Source organism: Zeus faber (assembly GCF_960531495.2).
Source record: "Zeus faber genome assembly, chromosome: 20".
NCBI lineage: Eukaryota > Metazoa > Chordata > Actinopteri > Zeiformes > Zeidae > Zeus > Zeus faber.
Window position 1 is genome coordinate 19071468 of NC_137207.1, and position 20045 is coordinate 19091512.

Here is a 20045-nt window from a genome sequence, read left to right on the forward strand (position 1 = left end):
TTCAGCACTTTCCTCGTAAATAACCGTGTAACCGCAAATCATGTAGACCTCCCACGTCTGCTTTTGTATACCAGCGCGGGAAGATGAGGCTTCCTGCTTCACCGCGCTGGCCGTCCACACCGCCCATTAGTCCGTTTATAACTGTCAGCGCCGTAATCGTCTGAACGCTTTCACCGCAACGCCATTCGAACAGCGACGTGGCGTCAGCGTCGCATTCCCTATTCTCTGGGAAGAGCCGGTGGAGTCGTTGCCGCGCGGCTGTCATGTGCGATGCCCCAGAAGCCTGCCGTCGGTGTCACTCAAACCGGAGATGGCGGCGACGTCTTCAGAGGAGTCATTAGCGGCTTTGAGCGAGGCGTCGCTGGCGTTACTAGTCTGGTCTGTGTTGTTAAAAGCATTTCTTCGGCGGCCTTGTCATCATCGTCAGTATTACCGTTTGATCAATGCCATTTTGAACACGCTGCTCTCAACCCCGCATCTTGGTTGCTTCATAGCCGCTTTGGTGGCATCATCAAACAACCACCCCCCGCCCCGACAGAAGGTTCCCGATACTCTGAAACTCCCTGAGCGCGGAAACGAAACACTTGGCTCCCACATGAACTGCCGTGTTCATCTTGTTCGACTCGTTTAACGTCGCAGGAGACACAGCTAAGACGATCTCCTCCCAGTCGTATATCTAGAGAGGAGCGGCCGGGGAAAGGACGACGCTTGAACGATCCTGATACGGTTTCTCCGTATTAGCTGAGCCACTGCAGGTTGAAAGTGGCACCAATCAGCCGGGTAGCTCGGCTGGAGCTTTGCAGGCGAGGCCCGATCGCAGCGTCCCGACACCCCTCGAAGGTGTGACTCTCTGGGGGAGGGTTCACTTCCATCACTCACCACTGTTCTTAGTGGGCGTAAAAGGACCAAAGTATGTGATGAAACGCTCCCCGTGGCTACCAATGGCTGTTGTGAAGGGACCACAGCTGGAACCTAGGTCTGGCCGCCATTGACTGAATGAAATATCACAATATTGATCAATGGATGATATTTTGCGGAGGACTACAGGTCTTTTCACAAGTTATTCACACACGAGAAATAGCTGAGAAACAATCATTACGAACGCGATATCGATATGACAGTGTACCAACATATCCTCCCTGCCCTACTGACACCCCTTTTAAACAGACTGTACTGTTCTGACACTTGTGGGGTTTTTTTTTGTTTCTTTTTTTAACACAATGACCAATTCACTATCAACGGCCTGATTGACATTTTTATTTTTAAGGAGGGAATTTCAGATTTCATTGCCAAAGCAATTCTTGCATAAACAGCGAAACAAAAAGCACTTTGACTCACCTAGCTCACCTAATATCGACCATTTATGAAACAAAATCAACATAGTGCAAAACGTACATGGTTTCTTGTAAATACATCAACATGAAAATTATAAACTCTTAAATGAATGACAATGAGGGGGAAAAAAAATAGACCCAATAAATAACCCCCAGAGTGGAGGGACACGGTGACTTGTCACTGCAGGGCCTCGGCGATGGCGGCCGCCAGGTGACCGGCCGTTGGTTTCTCTGCACAACAGCTGACGCAGAGGCCTTCCACCGTCATGGCCTCCGCTGTAGTAGGACCTATAGCTGCAAACTGGAAAAGAACGGCAATAAGAACGACAACAATATTACGGGCGTTTTTTTTTTAAACCCTAACCGGCACCTTAATCCGAGTCAGACGCTCAGCGGAGAGCCTTCGCACTGTCTCCAGGCAGAACTTCACTCCCGACGGGCTGAAGAACGCTATGCTGGCTGGAGTGCCCTGGACACACACACACACAAAATCTGTTATCTGTGCACACGCTCGCCCAGTAAGTCCTCCTCTCTGTTAAGTTGAAGAAGAACTTGGGAATTACCTGCTCCATGAAATAGCTTGTCAGCTTCTTCTCCAGGTCTGGGTGTTGGGCTGTTTGATAGACAGTCAGCGTCTCCAGGGGCACTCCTGGAAACAAGAAAGGTGTCCCGGCGGTGATAAAGTTAGCACAATTAGTATCTTATAATTAGCGGTGCCCCGCTGGGGATTTTTTTTTTTTTTTCCACCTTGAATTTGGATCGTCAGGCACACAGAGAAGAGGAACAGGCTTTACCGTGCTCCCTTAACGCCGTGGGCAAGACCTCTCTCTTGATGGATCCACAGGGGAAGAAAAGCGGTAAAATATTTGTGTCCTCTCCTACGGTGATAATGGATTTTTGAGGTCATATTAGTTACTGAGCCGATAACAGCCTCCCTGTGTGAATGAGTGTGTGTGTGTGTGTGTGTGTGTGTGTGTGTGTGTGTGTACTATATTTGCAAAATCTGAAGTCCTCGTCCGTACGTTCAAGTATAAGGCGTGATAGGGCATCTGCTGTGCCGGTGTCCTCGCCCAAAGGATTCAGACCCAGATCTCGTACTGCACGAGGCAAACACAGCACATATAACAAGGGTTAGAACAATCAATACCTGCATCGTATGTTTATAACAAGGTGATGTTTATGGAACACAGGACTGTATTTGATTGGGCCTGCTTCTAGGAAGTCATTTTCTCGAGCAGCACAAACGGATTAAGGCAAAGTCAATTTGTTAACACATGGCAACAATCAGGCTAAGTTGTCACACTTCAAGCAAAATTGTGGTATTTTTTAACCTAAACCTTATTTCTTCCATCATTGGGAATGATTGCTATCAATTTGAGGGCATTTCCCCAACGTACTACAGAGTGCAGCTTGGTGCTTGGCAGTCGGTTGGCGCTATTCTCTTAATCCTACCCCTTTACCACTGCACCAAAAACCCAGTGACACACGCTACATGCGGCATTTGTTAATAGTGGTAAAGGAAAAACCCGGGTCTCAGGTCCGGGTCAAACGACCCGGCAATAGACCCGGGTTTTTAATCCAATCGGCTCTGATGTGACCAGGACACCCGGGTCGACGGCTCATTCTGACCGCTTTACATGCGCGATGTTAAGATAAATAGACAGGACGGATAAACAGACAGGACTATCCATCTATAATTCCACCATTTCATATCCCTTTTAGAATCCAAAAAATGAAGTTATTGACTTTTTTCCCGTATGGGGGACCATGAAATGTTGTGAGTGCGGGGATCGCACCGTGGGGAGCGCAGCCGAGAACCCCCCCGCTCCTCAGCGCCGAAGGACCGGTGCGTGCAGCAGCATGGCCTATCCACCATGGCGTATCCAGCATGGCCTATCCGTGCGTGGGTGCGCCGGTGCTCCATGCTGTTTCCATTGTAGTGTGTCGTTCATGAATGATGAGCCTTTTGAACGGCTCAAAATACTTTTTTTCAAGTTTGACAGTTTTATGTTGTTGTTTGGTTGAGTTGCTGTCTCCTCTACTGCTTTGTTCCCCATCACACTGGAACCATAACACGCCCCTTTTCCGGCGTGTTCGTGACATCGAACATGATGCTCCAGAAAAAAACGGCATTTCTCCTGCCGATGGGAAAGGTGTCCATTGCCTACCCAGGTCAACCCGCAAATTTTGGTGTGAAAACGGGATCTGTGTTCTACCAATATGGGTTTTTCAATGGCCCATGCCGATATTTAGAGAGTAGGGTGGCTGATGGCCGCCCGGCAATGCCGATATCATGGTTTGTTTTTTCATCTGATAAAATACAACAATTTAATAATAAGAAAAATTAGATGCTAAATAGTTGAACCTAATGAACATTGATTTAACACTAATGTTCTTGTCTGCATTGTCTCTGCAGTGCACTTATTTTAAATTAAAAAAAAGTTATCAACTAAATAAATGTCCACGTGTAATCCAAAAACCGACCATTGTTATAAAAAAAAAAGTTATGAATGAAAAATAAATAAATTATAAAAGAATAAATAGAAATAAAATGTGTCATATTAAAGTCTGGGTTAGAGTTAGTCTCCTAGTTACAGAAGTGTAGGATTTATTATTTACGAGTAAAGTATTTACACAAAAAAAAAATCCAGTTTTTAGGGTGAAATGAATGAAAATGAGTGAGACAGTAAAGGCAGCGGCTGAGTGAGAGGAGGCGGGGCTGTGTGGGCACCGCAGGGGGGCTGTGACTCGCTGTACCGGCCTATCGATAGTGCGGAAAATGAGTATTGAAACCGTTTCAAATACTCAGAATCTATATTTATAGAAACAATGATATTTAACACTCGCCTGCAGATGCTGATTTTCTCGAAATGCGCAAATCTCGACCCTATCAATCGGTCGACCACGACTCTTCATACTCAACGCATATATGTGTGACCGTATGTATATGTATGTGACAAATACTGTAAACCCCTTTGAATCTTGAATACTCTATCAATTCAAAAACATTGGGATGATAGTCACCGGGGATGACTTGAGTTTTCCTTCACCTGTGAGAAGGGTGTATATAACAGTACCAACAGCAGCAACACTACAGTCTACAAATGAAGGACACCGTATAAATGGATATTTTCTGAACGTTTTCAGCTGCATCAAAAACTCACCCAAAGCTGCAGTTGCTTTCCCAACCACATAGATGGACTTGGCGTTCCACTTGTCCTTTATCAAACTGCTCCATTCTGAAGCAGATAATAAACAAATAAATAACTTGTGTCACTCAGAACACAGAGAGCAGATGAAGAAAGACAGATTGCTTCTTGGAATGTCTCTCCGAGGCACGTTCAGCTATTTAAGTGCGGATTTAACATTTTGACAATAACTTTAATAGTGTTTCGCGGAGTGAAACACTGAAATCCCAGTTGTTGTTTTTTTTACGTATTTCAATTGAAATCCGGTTGGCATAAATGGCACAATTGCCCATAAACAATTTTTAATAGCAATGGCCAGAGACAATAACACAAGGCAACTGAAAACAACAGATGTTTTCACCTCACTTGAAACCATGAAGGCTCCAACTTGGATTTTATATCCTTTTTATGAGGGGGATTACGCACATTTTGGTATTTTTTAGTATTTATAGAGCTTATTGTGCGTAATCACCGGGTGTCATGACATTTCACTGCATATATGTATGACCGTATGTATATGTATGTGACAAATAATCTCTTGAACTTGAACTATGCGTGGCCTCTGTGGTGGCACTTTGTTTTCATTATGATTCCAGCGTGTATTCACCTTCCCCTCGCCCCTCTGCCTCCAGACACATCCGCACGGCGCCCACCGCTCTCGGGCTGGTGAACACGAGTCCCCCGTGTTTATCCGGTTGGAAGAGCTGACGTGAAACGCAGAGATAAAAGGACAAAAACAACAAAAAAAAACAAACACAAGCAGTTAATGACAGTGAACCAGGAAGGTAAGAAAAACCAAACCAACACGCAACAGACCACGACGAGGTCGACCCTGCGGACGGAGAGCGTACTTTATCCGACAGGCTGTTCAACGAGACGAATTGAAAGGACAGCGCCGGGATGGACGTCGCTTCGCACCCACGTGACGCCAGCTCCTGCGGGACAAACGACAAAAAAAAAACCAAAAAACACCGTCAACGCGCGGTTTCGGTGAACGTGCCGAGCCGGGGGTTCATATCCGAAGCGAGCCGCCCTACCCTGGCGTATGGGTCGGGGCCCGGATCCGCCTCCCTGGGCTCTTTCAGCAGCAGCACTCGCATGTTGACCTCTGCGGGGGGAGGGGGGAACGGAGACGGGGTTGAGGTGAAGGGGACGGGGCATGAAGGCAACCCCGAAGCGACTGAACGGGAGACGGGCAGCGTGTGCGGAGGCATGCGGGCGCACCGGGGGCGGCGGCGGGCGTGAAGGCGCCGGGGGCCGCGGCAACACCCAACAGCTGTCACGGACCGATAACAGGCCGTTTCACGCTGTGTCGCATTAGAAAGGCCCGAGTTGTGTTTATCTAGACCCCGCAGAGTCAAACAACCGTTGGCCGGCCGCCCGCGGCGGGTAGAGCGTGGTTTGCAGGCAACGTTTACTGAGAGGGGTTGACCGCGTCGCTGTCGGCGCGACCAGACTACGCGACTGTTCCGGTGAACGCCGCGACTTGCGCCGCCCCGCCAGCCGACTGCATGGCGGCCGGGCAACTAGGGCTCGGTACGGGGGCGCATCGCAGAACGCCCTATTTCCAACTCCCATCAAAGAAAGGACCGCGAAACATATCAACCCCGAGACGACGGGGTGTGGGGGGAGTGTCGTCTATTCAATTGTATCCGTATACACGCGGCTCTTCAACGTTCCCCGGTGCACAGCACGGGAACAGCTCTCCCGCACGGACCGCCGCCACGTCTGAATGGTATATTCCTTGTTGTCTGGAAACCGGCGGCCATTTTGGCTCCGCCGGCTCCACCGTCGGCTCCGCAACAATACGCGCTTGGCGCCAAAATGGCCGACGCCGTGTTCCAGTTTCCCCCCCCCTTCCTCCTCCTCCTCCTCCTCCTCCTCGCGTGTGACTGTGGCCTTTAACCCCCCTCGCCCCGCCCCCCCCTCCCCGGGTTCGCTCTCTGGTACACGTGGGGTTCGCGTTTGCGACATGGCGTCGTCGGCTAAGAAGCGCGCCGTGGGCTCGGGAACGAACCCCGAGGAAAGCGAGGACAGCTCCGGGGAGGACGAGGGGGGCTCCGGGGAGGACAGCGGCGCCTCGGAGGGAGAGATCAACGAGGTAATTTGGGGATAAACGCGCCGCGTTTGGACTCTGCGGGTGGCTCAAATGAAGCGACGCTAGCCGGCTAACCCGACACAAGGAGGGAGGACGTCGTTGTTGTTATTTTCATCTTCTTTCTGTGTCGTTATTGTCCCGCTCAGGAGGTCATCGTCGACTTTGAAGCGCACGCAATCTCACATAACGACTTCAACGGGATAAAGAAACTTTTGCAGCAGGTACAGCAGAGGCGGCGGTTGTTATTTCAAAAGTTAATTATCGCAACTCTATTCCTCTACGGCTCTACTCTCTACTCCCTTTCCTCATTTATTAGTATTATTTTTTAATGGATTATTATTTATTTTAAAACGACTGCGTACCATACTAGCAAATTATTGTTCTTTGGGGTATTTAATTTATGGTATGTTCAATGTCATTTTAGTTTCCATTTTTTATTGTCATCACTTTATTATTACCTATTGTATGGATGTGAGGTGCTGCCACTCATCTGTCTACATATAAAGCTAACAGGGGGTGGGTGGATGTTTTTTATTTTAATTTTTTATTTTATTTTTTTAAACAAAATAAATAAGCTTTACATTTCTGTTGTGCCTCCAATAAAAATGTTGGTTGTTCTTATTATTATTATTAATACCAAATAATTGATGGAGGTTATTTTATGATTTCCATTTCACACCGGGGTATTTTCTACATATTGTTTTACCACAGCTCTTCCTGAAGGCTCACGTCAACACATCGGAGATGACGGACGTCATCATTCAACAGAATCATGTGGGAAGCGTCATCAGGGTAAGGAGGCTTCAAGGAGGAGGAGGAGGCAAGCCCAAAAAGGACATTTCTCAGCAGCTCGAGCATTGAAAACCGTCCCTCAACTGGAAGGTTTGTCGTGTCGTTTTTGTGCCCAGCAAGCGGAGGTGCCGGAGGACAGCGACGGCGAGGAGGACCTGGATGAAGTGTTTGGCTTCATCAGTATGCTCAACCTCACGGAGAGAAAGGTGGAGGCCGTAAAATCGAATCTTGACTCGGTTCTCTCCGGGCGTATTTGAGGCTTAACCCAGCGTCTGTCTGCGTCTGGTGCCGATGGCAGGGAGTCCAGTGTGTGGAGGAGGTGAAGGAGCTGATCATGGATCAGTGCGAGAAGAGCTGCCCGCACAGCGTCGCCGAGCAGCTGGAGCAGATCCTGAACGACACCAGCAAGCCGGTGGGCTTCCTGCTGAGCGAGCGCTTCATCAACGTTCCCCCGCAGATCGCCCTGCCGCTCCACACGCAGCTCCAGTAAGAGCTTCACATTGGACCTTATACCCTCCATGTGTTTCTCATAGAATCCCTACAGCCTCCTCTTATGTTTGGCATTAGGAGGGACGCATACTGATTAGATAGATACTATATTCATCCCGGAAAAAACATTGCAGTGTCGTAGTGGCTCACAACAAATAATGGGTAATAACAAAGTGATTAATTAGAATAGAAACAAAATGGCAATATGCAACGAACCTAAGAATTAGGTGAAAAACTTGCAATATACAATAAACATTAAGAGTAACAAGCTAGAACAAATGAATGAAAAATGCTAATATTCAATAGACGATAAACCAGTAAAACAAACAAAAAATGCCAATACACAGTAATTCTAATGATAAACAATACATTTAATGAAAACATAACCGATAAACTTGGTGATACACGATAAACCAAACGACTAACCAGGAGAGAGAAATTCCCCATCCAAAATAAACCTAAAAAAATGACAATTAAATGAAACCTAAAGATTAACAATAAACCTAAAACTGAATGAATAACAAACAAATGCTCTCAATATATGAAACCTCCTCGAATCCCATTGTGCGCTCACAGGGAGGAAATGGCGGAAGCGCAGAGGACGAACAAGCCGAGCGGGAAGTGTCACTTCTGCCTGATGATCAGTAAGACGTGCAGGGAGGCCGCCAAGAGCGTCTCGGCCCGGGGAGCGCCCAAGGACGAGCTGTTGTTCGTCAACGCCGAGGAGGAGTTCTTCTACGAGGTACAAATATGTTGCGAGCCAGAAATATATATATATTTTTTGCGGGATTACGAAAGAACGTGACCAGTATCTGTGATGGCGTCATTGTAACAAGGCATGAAAGTGGCAGATCTGGCAACCCTGAATTAAGCCCCTCTACTGTATTTGCTGCTTGGCTCCCAGTGTACTTTTATTCTTCAAAATTTATAGAAGGAAAAAAAAAAAATACATTACAGAATATATTTTTTACTTTTGGGATCTCAAATTACATCTGAACTTCTCCACTGGATTGTAGATTTTTTTTCCCCCACTCCTCAAATATCAACAAAATCTGGCATCGCGGTCTCAAAATTCACTGTGTTGGGTTAAGTCCCTATGGAATGTGATGTCATAGCCCAAAGATTTTTTGTTTTTAATGCTATTATTCATCTGAACTACACCTTTCACCCTAAACACTGTGGCATCACCGGTTTTCCTCCTCCTCCCAGCAAGCCACGGTGAAGTTCAACTACTCGGTGCAGGAGGAGGCAGACTCGGTTCTGAGCGGCCGCTGGTCCTTCGACGATGTGCCCATGAAACCGCTCCGGACGGTGATGCTGATCCCGGCCGACAGAATACCCTCCGTCATGGAGAAGCTCAAGGAATACCTGACTGTGTGAAAACCCCGAATATACACACCCCGGGGCCAGCTGACTGCAGGGAACAAACACACATCAATAAAGACTTTTTTCTTTTTTCTCAGTAAAGTATACAGTACAACTATTTTAACTATTGAATTGTATTTGCATTAATGGTTTAAGAATTCATTTTCTTGGGTGTGTTATTATTATTATTTTTTTATTGAGATCAACGCAGGGACAGACGAGTATATCAATACTTTCTTTCCCATTTGACAAAAAAAAAAAAAATTTACAATTTTAATTACAATTGTAAACAAAGTCACATTTCTTCGCTCGCACTTACCAGCGCATTCGGAGTGTTTCCTGCTTAGCGCTGTATCTATACAACACAATAAACAAGATGAGAGAGAGCAGCAGCTCATTTCCTGTCCCTCGTGATGGAATTGGACCGAGACAGCGACCGTTTTGTAAAAACTGCGTGAAAGCGGGGGAGTCCGTATCCAGCTTCACTGTGGATGAGTTCACAGACCTCGTCTCTACACGACTCGTTTTTTTCTTTCGAAATAAATTTGACCCTCGAAATTCAGCGCGCACAAATTCGGACCTCCTGAGGTTTTTAACGGTGCCTTTTTTGGAAAGAGTTCTGTAAGTTGGCAAGACATTTTCTGAACACTGAGCGTGATCTTCAAACACAAAATTCACCCGCACTGTCCACGTTCGTTCGTTTCGCCTAAACAGCCGCCACACCAGCTAATGACAAGTTCCAAAAAAAAAGTTTTGTGGGTGAATCTTTTCACCAGATGAGCCGACTTCGCGGTGTCTAAATCCGCGCCTCCTCTCCCACACATAACGGCGATTTAACTGTTCTTTAAAATGGAGACCCAACACGCTCCACGGCCAGAGACGTTGGCTTCCAGGAGGTGGCAGATCCTCCTCATTTTCCTGTGGTTGGTGGTAAATGGGAAAACAAGGGGACGCGGCAGGTCCTACGCAGCGAGAACAGACAGACACCTGATTACCGATGAATGACACCCAGGCCCTTTTTCCTCCCGGGTCATTGCACGGTGCATCTGTCGTAGGACTGCACGGCCACGGCACTGTCCCCTGCGCCGTCGCCGTTGATCGGCGGCGCCTTTTTGCTATTGGTTTTACGGCCCCCGGGTCCGTCCGCGTCCAGGATGTTCTGCAGGATGTCCTTGCTCTCGCTGGCCGGCAGGTTGTAGAAGAAGTACTGCGGCGCCATTTGGATGAACCTAGGGATGAGGGGAAAACACAAGTCCTTTGTCTGACCCTTGTCTGGCCTCGGTGACATCTCCATCTTTAAAAAGAAAGAAAGAAAGCGTATTGTCCGCCACTGCACACAAACACTTACACAGTCGGAGAGATTTCGCAGACGGTTCTGATGCAGTTGTTGTCGGACAGGGTGTACTCGTGGAACACCACCCACTCGGGAAGCCCCAGCTTGTGCGAGTTGGTCCCGTAACTGGAGAACGGGTGAACCTGGGCCATGTGCTTGTGCGTCAGCATGAAGTAATTGCCCGAACCGTCCACGTCTCGAGCAATCTGGAAATGGAGGAAAACAGAAGAGCTTCCTCCGTTTAAATTGTATGGATTTCAGCGAAAATATTCCAACTCAATAGCCTTTATTTAAAAAAATATTTTTATTTTTTCATTTGTAACATGATTTCACATGCCTGCATGAAGAACCCGGCGAGCAGCGCCCTCTTGATGTTCAGGGTGTTGGTCTTGGTGCCGAACGAGGCCTCGGAGATGGGAAGCTCGATCCTCTTCAGGATGTCGGTCAGCTCCGACCGGGTGGCTTCAGCCGTCTTCAAGGATGCGTGGTTGAGGAAATAGTCTTGACACCATTTTTCCACGCTGAAGTCTGGGAGAAAAAACAAAATAAAATAAAAAACACACACACGACAAAATAATTAAAAATAAACTCTGGGGTCACAATTATACCAAAGAACGACTATAGTTCAGGTAATACATTCTAAAGAATTTCAATATTTCTAACCCTGTTAAAGACTGTATACCAACACCATACATATATACATCATTATACACAAAACAATCTTAATTTTGCTGCAGAGGCCCTGCTTTTCCTCCATGGACCCCTAGGGGGCGGCAGACCCATCGTTCTTCAGGGGTTGAGTGAAGGGGTCCAACAGTAGTTCAGGAACTACATGACATATGAAGTGGATACTTTTGCCTGTCAAGCGCTTTAGCACTACAATCTTGACCCACATCTCAAATTTGCTATTCCTGTGATAAAGTAGCATAGCTCTGAAACGTTCCATGCACGGTTTCCACCTACACGGCTCTCTTTGGCTTTGCTTGAAGGCGTTGTAGATCTTGACGAGGGTGAAGTGGTCTCCCTCGGGGTGCTGGAACTTCCTGTGACACTGCAGGGCCTCGTGCACCCTGCCAGCAGGGGGCTCCAGGAAGCAGCTCGGCGCTGCAAGACAAAAGACGCGGCGTCGCCGGGGTCACCACGCTGACAGGAAGGAGCGGCCTCGCCGAATGGACGTCCGGTCCGTGTCCGAAGAACCGAAAAACCTGTGGTTCTGGCTAAAGAAGTGCCCGATTGGGTACCTGACAGCATCGCCGCGACGGTCAGCATCTCGCTCACGCAGTCAAACTCGCAGGAGGCGAGCAGAGCTTTGGCCATCTGGGCGTCCAGGGGGAACTCCGAGATGATGATTCCGATCTCGGACAAGTTGCCGTCGTTGTCCAGGGCGGCGAGGTAGTCCAGCTCCTCCAGGGCCTGCATCAGACCCTCCGGATCTGGACGCATGAACATGTGCATTTAATTGTCACTTGAATTTATGAAATAGCAGACCGTAATTACAAATAAGGTACAACATATATTTAGATATATATACACTCTAAATGATTCAATTGTGGTTCATTGTATTTGCAAGTGACAGCTTGTCATTGCGTTCAACATTCATAGAGTTCAGTCCGAAAGATCTTGAAGAACCGTGCAAAATATTTGCACGGTTCTTCAAGATCTTTCGTCCTCAAAAAACTCCCAAGTGACGACAAAAGCTGAATGAAGTATCAGCGTGAATAAGGTGGAGTCGGGGCTTCATTGTGCCGTGCTGGCGCTGCCCTGTCCACGTTCATTGTGTGATCTCTAATGAGCCGGACCTCCCTCGCTCCCCGTTCCCTGCTCCGTCTGCAGCGGGCGGAGCACAGACAATGGCCCGTGGCTCGTGCGGCGGGGCTCCCGTCACATCGGCTAAAGCACGGCTGACTGGACCCAAACAGCATGAACCCGACGCCGGACACCGTGTTCCATCTGCGGCGGGTGAGGCGCGGGGCTCCTCCCAGCATGCAGCACTGTGACCGTCTCTGTGTTCGGGAACTGCGCTGGGATTCAGTCCACGGCTGCCAATTAACCTGGATTAGACTAGATTCCCAAATTCGCCCCCCCCCAACGATTCCCAATTCCTAATCCCTTCCTGCCTGGACCAAACAGTGCGGGAGCTTAACCGCTGACCTGGCCGGTCAATGAAGTCGCAGTGTCCTAGCCCGGCGATCTCCATCCTCTTCAGGAAGAGCACGGTGGAGGTGAGGTTGGACTCCAGGATCTGCGGCGAGTTTTCTGCAGGAAGCTGCTTGGCTTCTGGGTACAAACAGAAGCATTTACCTGAAAAGGAAACGAAAGAAATAAAGCAATTCACTCAGAAAATCGTGAGTTCTAGATTCAGACCTTCAGTAGCCCAAAGAAGAGAACAGTGTTTTTTTCAAGACCATTTGAATCTTACAAGGCCAGCCAATTGAAAGGTATCCAGCCCGTATTCCCCGGATCCCCTGTTGATATTGTTACGGGAAAATTCTCTGAATTTGAAATCTTAAACTGTCTGAAACACAACAACGGCAGAAGCCGTCTTGTTTGAACCGGTATGTCACAAAAACCTTGTGGTTGAAGTGTCATTCAAATCGATCCACATACTGAGCAGAAATAAGTGAAAAACTGAACAACTTTGACACCAAATATTCAGCTGGTCCTACAAGACTGACGTCATTGTTCGTAAATAAAATGAACGAGATGAGATTTAAAGGAAAACACTTTATGATGTCATCATTCTATTTACTGCAAATATGCAGCTTCTGATTCAGAATGTCCATTGGACTGTGTCCAGTGGAGACTGTCGCGCTGCAGTGGTTCGACATTACAAACTGTGTGTTAACCTGTATATTGATGTACTTTCTTACCTGGTATATGTCTATGGAGCTGTTTGATTGTTATTTTATCTCCATGGTCCTCATTACTTTGCCGGATTAATGAAAAATACGCAAAAAAGGAGTCCACAAAAACTTGTGACCACATCGAGGCAAGTCCACTGAAATGTGCGAGTGATGTGTTCAAGATCCAGCGAGATGTTGGAAAATATAAAAGCTGTGTAATGGTAATTACTCACAGAAATACCACAACGTTTTTTGTACTTCATGTAAAACGCAACTTATTGAAAATGTAATTCAAGGATAAAAGTCACCACTAAAATTACTAAAAATTATTATTATTCATTATTAAGTTTGACTACTATCGTATTCGATAGTAGTCGACTGTAGTAGTCTGACTCAAGGTCAGTCACAATATTCGAAAAAAAAATTACTATGGATGTAACTCAACGATATTTGATATTTGTAAGTTTAGTAAATTGTGATGCATTTCACAGAAACCAACAAAACGAACACGCACCTCAAACAAATAAACTGGACTGTAAACTGTGTATTGCTGCCTGCAGCTACACATTTTCTTGATGCCATGTGAATGAATATACCTGTTGGTTTACAGAGCTGCTTCCTCAAGTTGGCCCTGCATCGACTAATTGGGCGCAGCTCCTCAGAGTTCGCCCTGATTCTTGGACTGTAGACCTGGAAAAAAAATTCCGAACATTCCTTGATCTCAGAACATCAAAACACTGGTTCAACGGCCGGCAATTGAAGTTCATTGCATTGTTTGTTCATCAAACTCACCAGACGTTTCTCCACTCCCGTGTCGATGACAAAGTTGATCGAGTCGGTGGCCCACAGCAAGTCCTCCCCCTGCTGGGTCGACAGGAAGACCCTCCTGGACCCTCTGGGTCCTGCCTGCTGGTCCAGGACGGGCGGAGCTCCTCCCTGCCCAGGACACACGACCACGGGGACCATGCGGCCCAGCTCGGCCCCGAGCCGGGTGCCCTCTCTCTGGAGGATGCTCTGCGCGTACACTACTTCCTGCGAAGACGGCACGAATATTCAAAAAGCATTAAGTCAAGGTAATTTAAAGGTTTGCCCTAAATTATTTCCTCCTCGTCGCTGTCCATCCATCCATTCATTATCTGTTAAATTTTACCTACTGGGAAGGACGATTTCGTCAACATATTGGTACTAGGGCCGTCGGAGTTTTGACGACAAACTGTCGTATAATTATAATTTTTTTTATACTTTCATATTATACCTCCCACCTTAAGAAAAATAAACATTTCTGAATTTGGATAGATGGTTAATTTGCCTGAACCCAACTGATGGAAACACAACAAATTCACATTTTATTCCTAACAAAGATTCTTACATTTGGCTTACGATTTCTCTTGAATTTGGACGTATATGATACGACCAAATGGTCACGGTCGATCCAATTGGTAGATACATTATATATAAATAATATAATTGGTAGATTGACAAACAAACAGATGCATGCACTTGTGAAAATGTGTCTTCTCTTTCAGTAACAAAAGACATAACGGGTACTTTAATAGTATTTATGTAGTTTATGTTCTTAAATGAAATCTACATGTACAACACCAGTGGAAAGCAGAGGCCACTGTTTGTTCCACTTTCAAGGTATTTCAAACACTTAATAGCCATCATTTTCGGCATAATAGATAAAACAAAAAGGCTGAACAAGCAGCGCTTGCAAGCTTCCTGCGCGCCTCATTGTCAGGCAACAGAAAGAAGAGCGGCAGCACGAAAAAACAACAACAAAAAAAAATAAAACAACACTTCCGCCGTCACCCCAACAACAAAGCGCTGACTAACGCAACAAAGTAAAAACTAAAAAGCGGTGGCGGTGGGGGAGAGGCTTTGTGTGATGGGAACACAGGACCGGGGAGCCAAAGCGAAAAAATTAACCCCTGCACTCCCCTCACCTGAGCCGAGGCCAGGAACACGGCGATGTCCCCGTCCTCCCTGGTGCGGTGGATCTCCAGCACCAGCCTCAGCGCCGAGTAGAAGTAGTCCTGGTGGCCGGCGTCGCTGTGGACCGACTCGGCGGGGCCGGGCGCCGTCTCCAGCGCCACGACCGCCCCGGCGCCGCCAAAGTGGCGCCGCAGCTTGCCCACGGCGGGGGGGTCGGCGAGGACCACCACCCGCAGCTCGGGCCGCTGGAGCAGGAGGTCCTTGAGGAGGCCCAGGAGGACGTCCGTGCTCACCGTCCGCTCGTGGGCCCGGTCGATGACCACGGCCCCGTAGCGCTCCAGCAGGGGGTCCGACAGCATGTCCCTCAGCAGCATGTCGTCCGTGCAGTACCTGCGTGGCCGCGGAAGGGTTAACGGTGGACGTTCTGAGGGTCTTCTCAATGAAGACGCCGCGGTGCGGTGTCAAGCTTATAATGGCAGCATTTAAAGTCTTCGCAACCTTTTCCATATAGAGGAAGCTGTGATTACGCATTAGCCCACGGAACCCCCATTTTATAAGATTTAGTGTCCGGGACCCCAATCTGAGAGGATTTTTATTGTCAGATACGATTTAGCCCAAACTTCCATACTTTATAGTATATACTATAGTAAAGACAATAACGGTCACTGTTATGTCACTAATGACTGTTTTGAAACGATCAAAACAGTCATTCCTATACATTCTCCAAGGGGGCGAACGCCTTTTCAATCGTGGCGTTTACATGCACTTGAATAAGCCCATCACAATCGGGTTAAGGATTGCAACCGTCATGTCGAAACAGGCGTAAGCACGACCCGATTATCAGACCTATTTTCCCCACCTTAACCCGGGTTATGAACAGCTTATCCAAACGGCGCACGTGCCAATAAAGCCCGGCGAGTCCACCGCATGGACTTGACCCGGAAGGAGTTGTTCGGGCAGATAGACGTCGACACTAATGGCAACCGCCCGTAGAAACATGCGCACTTTTGGCCGGAAAATTAGACCGTTTTTGTGTTGAGCTTGATGAGCTAAGCATAGTGAGATATTTGGAGTGTCAGAGAGGATCGTAGACGAGGGGTTTTCCCCGACGGTCGAGCAGGTATTTCCTGTCGATAACCCGATGACGCCACTCACCGCGTAAACGCTGGTTTTTCGGTGATCGCATTATTCCAAATGCGTGGAAACACCTTAAATGCATTATTATCTGAACCCGGATATTGAGCTTAATCTGTGTATTAAGTGCATGTGAGCGCCCTGAGTGACTCAATGGTGAAGTTTAACTTGTAATAATTGTGCCTGGAATCTCTAGAAGGACCCCGTGTTGAGAACAACCGTCTTAAAGGACAGGATATAGGCTGACAGGGGAAGAAAAAAAAATATATATATATGGGAACATATGTGACTCGGGGCTGAAATGAACCACTCTGGAGTTGAAAAGTGGGGAAGGTGCCACTACATTGATAAAAGCGCGCGCGCACGCACGCGCACGCGCGCGCGCACGCGCGCACACGCGCACACACACACACACACACACACACACACACACTTCTTTGTGATCGGGATCAGCAGATGCATCACGATGCGAGTGGGAAAAGTTAAATGTGGTGAATTATTGCACCAAGGACACAAAGCTCCGATTCTGCTGACGACGTCTGTTGCCGCGGGTAACGTCACCGCGGTTCAAAGGCACGTGGGGGAACAGGCGGGACGGGGGAGGGGGGGGGGGGGTTGTTGCCGTCGTTCTGCTAACCTCAGCACGGTGTCTGAGGAGCAGCAGCTCTTCAGTGGAATGGCGTATCCCACCTCGTGGCCGATGTTGACGTCCATCTCGTCGGCCACCCGCAGGGCGAGCTCCACGGCCTGCTGCTGGTGGGTCTGCGTGCACGCCACCATGCCGTGCCGGTACTGGACGGAGAGGCAGAACTCCGCGCACCACTGGGGGATCTTAAAAGGGCAAATAGAAGGAGGAGGGGGACGGGACCCAGGGAGCGGGGTGAGCCGCCCGGCCGCCGTTTGCGTCAGTGACAGCGCGGCGCAAACAAGCAGCGTGGTAAACAGTGACGGGGATATCCTCAGGCGTTATCGCTCATCATGCAGAATTTGCCTGGGCAGCATGTGGCGGCTTCCGCGGATCAGCCCGGGCTGAGCAGCAGGAGCGGAACACACCCTGCCCCGCCCTCCTCCCTCCCTCCCTCCCTCCCTCCCTTCCTTCCTTCCTCCCTTCCACATTAAACCCACTCTGAGGTTTTGTGCTGAAGCCTGGACAACTTGCGGGGCCAGAAACAGCAACGAAGCAAAGCATCATATCAATACCATACTAACACCATGGCGCAGCGTTTCCCCCCCCCCCACCTTCCCTCAGGGTTTATTCGGGCATTACACTAAACAAAATTCAAGTACTTTTTTTTTTTTTAAGCACCGGCTTTTCAACTTGGAGGCCTCCACGCAAAACAAAAAACGGATTTTCAATGTGGACTTCATTAATCCAAATATAAGGGGGGGGGGGGGGGGGGGGTAGCACAGGTTTTGAATGATCAAGGTTCTTTCGAGGACTTTTCAAGGACAAAATCTGCTATTTTCAAAGTATTCCAGCACTTCTCATTTCTGAGGACACAATTCCAGCACTTCAAGCACCTCACTTACTTAGTAAGAATATTTTTTTTTACGCCACAGATTTATTATTATTGTTTTTGTTTTTTTTTACAATTAAATAATCCATGGGCACACTGTTAAACACTAAACAACCTGGCAGATGTGTCACTGTGCTCAATGTTATGGCCTCCGTACAATCCTCACCTTCGGTGTGGAACCCGAGTCACAGAGCTGCTATGCCGGACTGGACTCCACGAATTAGTTAGCGCAGCCTTGCAATTGTGATCTCGCAACAAAAGCCAATTTCCACGTTTCACTTTTGTGATTATTTAATTTTTTATTGTAAGTGGTCAATTTGAAAAGATTCCACACACACACACACACACACACACACACACACACACACACACACACACACACACACACACACACACACACACACACGTTGAAAAACACTGCCGCGGCGACGCGACAGTGACTCTATCGGGATCGTGAGCGCGATGGGGTCCCACGCAGAAGTCAGTCACACAAGTTGGGCGGCGGGGAGAGGTAGTTCGGCCCCACTTCCACCGGGACGTTCCCGAACCCGTCGCCGAGCTCCTGATTTCCAAAATACCTCGACGTTTAACGGCCCGTGCCCGTGCCTTACGTCAACGCACTGCGGATAACACGGGACGTGCTGTAGAGATAAACCTGCCATTCCCAGTGTGATCACATAAAACAAACAAAAAAAACAACCCAACACATTTAATGTGACAAAACGGGGAACAGAGTGAGAGACGGAGGCAGTGCTGCTGATCCAGGGCCAGAAATTAAATACAAAATAACACCCCCCCACCCCACTGCGATCAGGTTCCATGGCGCTATGTTTAGGTGAATGGGGGCTGGTGGACGGGGGTCACCCCCAACGGCTCCCACCGTCATGACACTTTTCAACAGCTGTTAAACTTGACTTTGACTGATTGGAAGGTGAAGAACACAAGCCCCGCCACCCCACCCCACCCCACCCTCTCACCTGCGTGCTCTTCCCGGTGGCGGCGGCGCCCGACACGAAGACGAGCCGCTCCACCTCCAGCGCCTCCGCGACGCGGCGCCGGGCCCGCCACACCGGCAGCGCCTTCCGCTCGTCCAGGAGCTGGTAGTACCTGGAGGAGAAGGGCAGGCCGTCGAACTGGTTCAGCTCCAGGTCGTCCCCGAACGACGCGAACGCGTCCGCCGGAGCCGCGGGGTCGGGGTGGCCGCCGAGCTCCTTCCCCGGCGAATGGCTCTCCTCCTCCGCCATGACACGCAGCGCACCCGTCGCGCGGGCAAGAGATGAGAATGTAGTTTGTTGTTGTTGTTGTTGTTGTTGTTGTTGTTTCAATTAAATCCTTAACGAGCTGCAAACCTTTTTTTTTTTAATTTCAGCTAATTTCTAAAAAACGGCCGGAAGCCTCCATCCTGACGGCGTGCCCGCTCCCACGCGCTGCGGAGCGTCACTCGTGGCTTGTTTTGTTTTGTTTTGTTTTGTTTTGTTTTTTTTGTTTTTTTTTGGACGGCGACTCCGACGCAGCCTGCGCGCGAGCTCCCTGCGTGGCCGCCCACGTGCACCTGATTTGCATATTTCATTCATCCCTGATCCACGAGGCCCGCGCGCGCGGGGAATCTTATTAACCATACACGTATCATTTCATAATTATTCAAAATCAATGAATTAATAAAGTGTTCTTAGCTTGTCTTACTACTACTATGAATATGAATACATATATCAATCTTAAAATCGAAATAAATTAATGAAATTCCCTGAATTGTATTCCCCAATGGGGATTAAAAAAGTTTTACATTATAAAAAAATATATGTTTTATATTATAATTTTAAATTAATACAATTATTGAAGTGTTCTTAGCTTTTCTTGATACTACTCACACTACAATTAAACTGCGATTCCCAGAATTGTATTCCCCAATGGGGGTACAGTTGTCGTTCATAACGTTTTATATTTATACTTTTTAATATTTATTATCAATGGCTATAATGACGATAACTGTGATTTACAAGCGTCTCTCAAGAAACCC

General features: G+C 48.0%; 3 protein-coding genes across 3 annotated transcripts; 1 reads left to right on the forward strand and 2 right to left on the reverse strand.

Annotated features, from left to right (window-relative positions):
* Positions 1-1343: 1343 nt before the first annotated feature.
* Positions 1344-6329, reverse strand: uros (uroporphyrinogen III synthase). Its single transcript, XM_080021949.1, has 9 exons — positions 5560-6329; positions 5374-5457; positions 5130-5226; positions 4499-4573; positions 2357-2431; positions 2129-2212; positions 1898-1983; positions 1705-1803; positions 1344-1635 (listed from the first exon to the last, which is right to left on the reverse strand). Exons 1-9 carry the CDS (start codon positions 5734-5736, stop codon positions 1513-1515), a joined length of 900 nt encoding a protein of 299 aa, XP_079878075.1. The 5' UTR covers positions 5737-6329; the 3' UTR covers positions 1344-1512.
* Positions 6330-6459: 130 nt separating this feature from the next.
* Positions 6460-9381, forward strand: bccip (BRCA2 and CDKN1A interacting protein). The gene is made up of 7 exons (XM_080021948.1): positions 6460-6623; positions 6767-6841; positions 7332-7412; positions 7529-7618; positions 7711-7898; positions 8478-8643; positions 9111-9381. Exons 1-7 carry the CDS (start codon positions 6495-6497, stop codon positions 9279-9281), a joined length of 900 nt encoding a protein of 299 aa, XP_079878074.1. The 5' UTR covers positions 6460-6494; the 3' UTR covers positions 9282-9381.
* A 57-nt stretch (positions 9382-9438) lies between these two features.
* dhx32a (DEAH (Asp-Glu-Ala-His) box polypeptide 32a) lies at positions 9439-19572 on the reverse strand. The gene is made up of 11 exons (XM_080021947.1): positions 19006-19572; positions 17149-17342; positions 15389-15767; positions 14235-14474; positions 14039-14132; positions 12751-12900; positions 11841-12032; positions 11563-11703; positions 10937-11127; positions 10615-10805; positions 9439-10495 (listed from the first exon to the last, which is right to left on the reverse strand). The coding sequence occupies exons 1-11, from the start codon at positions 19270-19272 to the stop codon at positions 10297-10299; spliced, it is 2238 nt and encodes a 745-aa protein (XP_079878073.1). The 5' UTR covers positions 19273-19572; the 3' UTR covers positions 9439-10296.
* Positions 19573-20045: the final 473 nt, after the last annotated feature.

Excerpts from the sequence above, each read along its gene's own strand:
- uros (XM_080021949.1), bottom strand. The coding sequence starts at position 5,736 with ATGCCTCCGCACACGCTGCCCGTCTCCCGTTCAGTCGCTTCGGGGTTG. Across the intron at positions 2,432-4,498 it reads GAAAGCAACTGCAGCTTTGG|TACGAGATCTGGGTCTGAAT; the intron begins GTGAGTTTTTGA and ends TGCCTCGTGCAG. Across the intron at positions 1,984-2,128 it reads CACGGCGTTAAGGGAGCACG|GAGTGCCCCTGGAGACGCTG; the intron begins GTAAAGCCTGTT and ends TCTTGTTTCCAG.
- dhx32a (XM_080021947.1), bottom strand. The coding sequence starts at position 19,272 with ATGGCGGAGGAGGAGAGCCATTCGCCGGGGAAGGAGCTCGGCGGCCAC. Across the intron at positions 12,901-14,038 it reads GCAGCTCTGTAAACCAACAG|GTAAATGCTTCTGTTTGTAC; the intron begins GTATATTCATTC and ends TTTCCTTTTCAG. Across the intron at positions 10,496-10,614 it reads TGCGAAATCTCTCCGACTGT|GTTCATCCAAATGGCGCCGC; the intron begins GTAAGTGTTTGT and ends CCTCATCCCTAG.
- bccip (XM_080021948.1), top strand. The coding sequence starts at position 6,495 with ATGGCGTCGTCGGCTAAGAAGCGCGCCGTGGGCTCGGGAACGAACCCC. Across the intron at positions 6,624-6,766 it reads CGGAGGGAGAGATCAACGAG|GAGGTCATCGTCGACTTTGA; the intron begins GTAATTTGGGGA and ends TGTCCCGCTCAG. Across the intron at positions 7,899-8,477 it reads CCGCTCCACACGCAGCTCCA|GGAGGAAATGGCGGAAGCGC; the intron begins GTAAGAGCTTCA and ends GTGCGCTCACAG.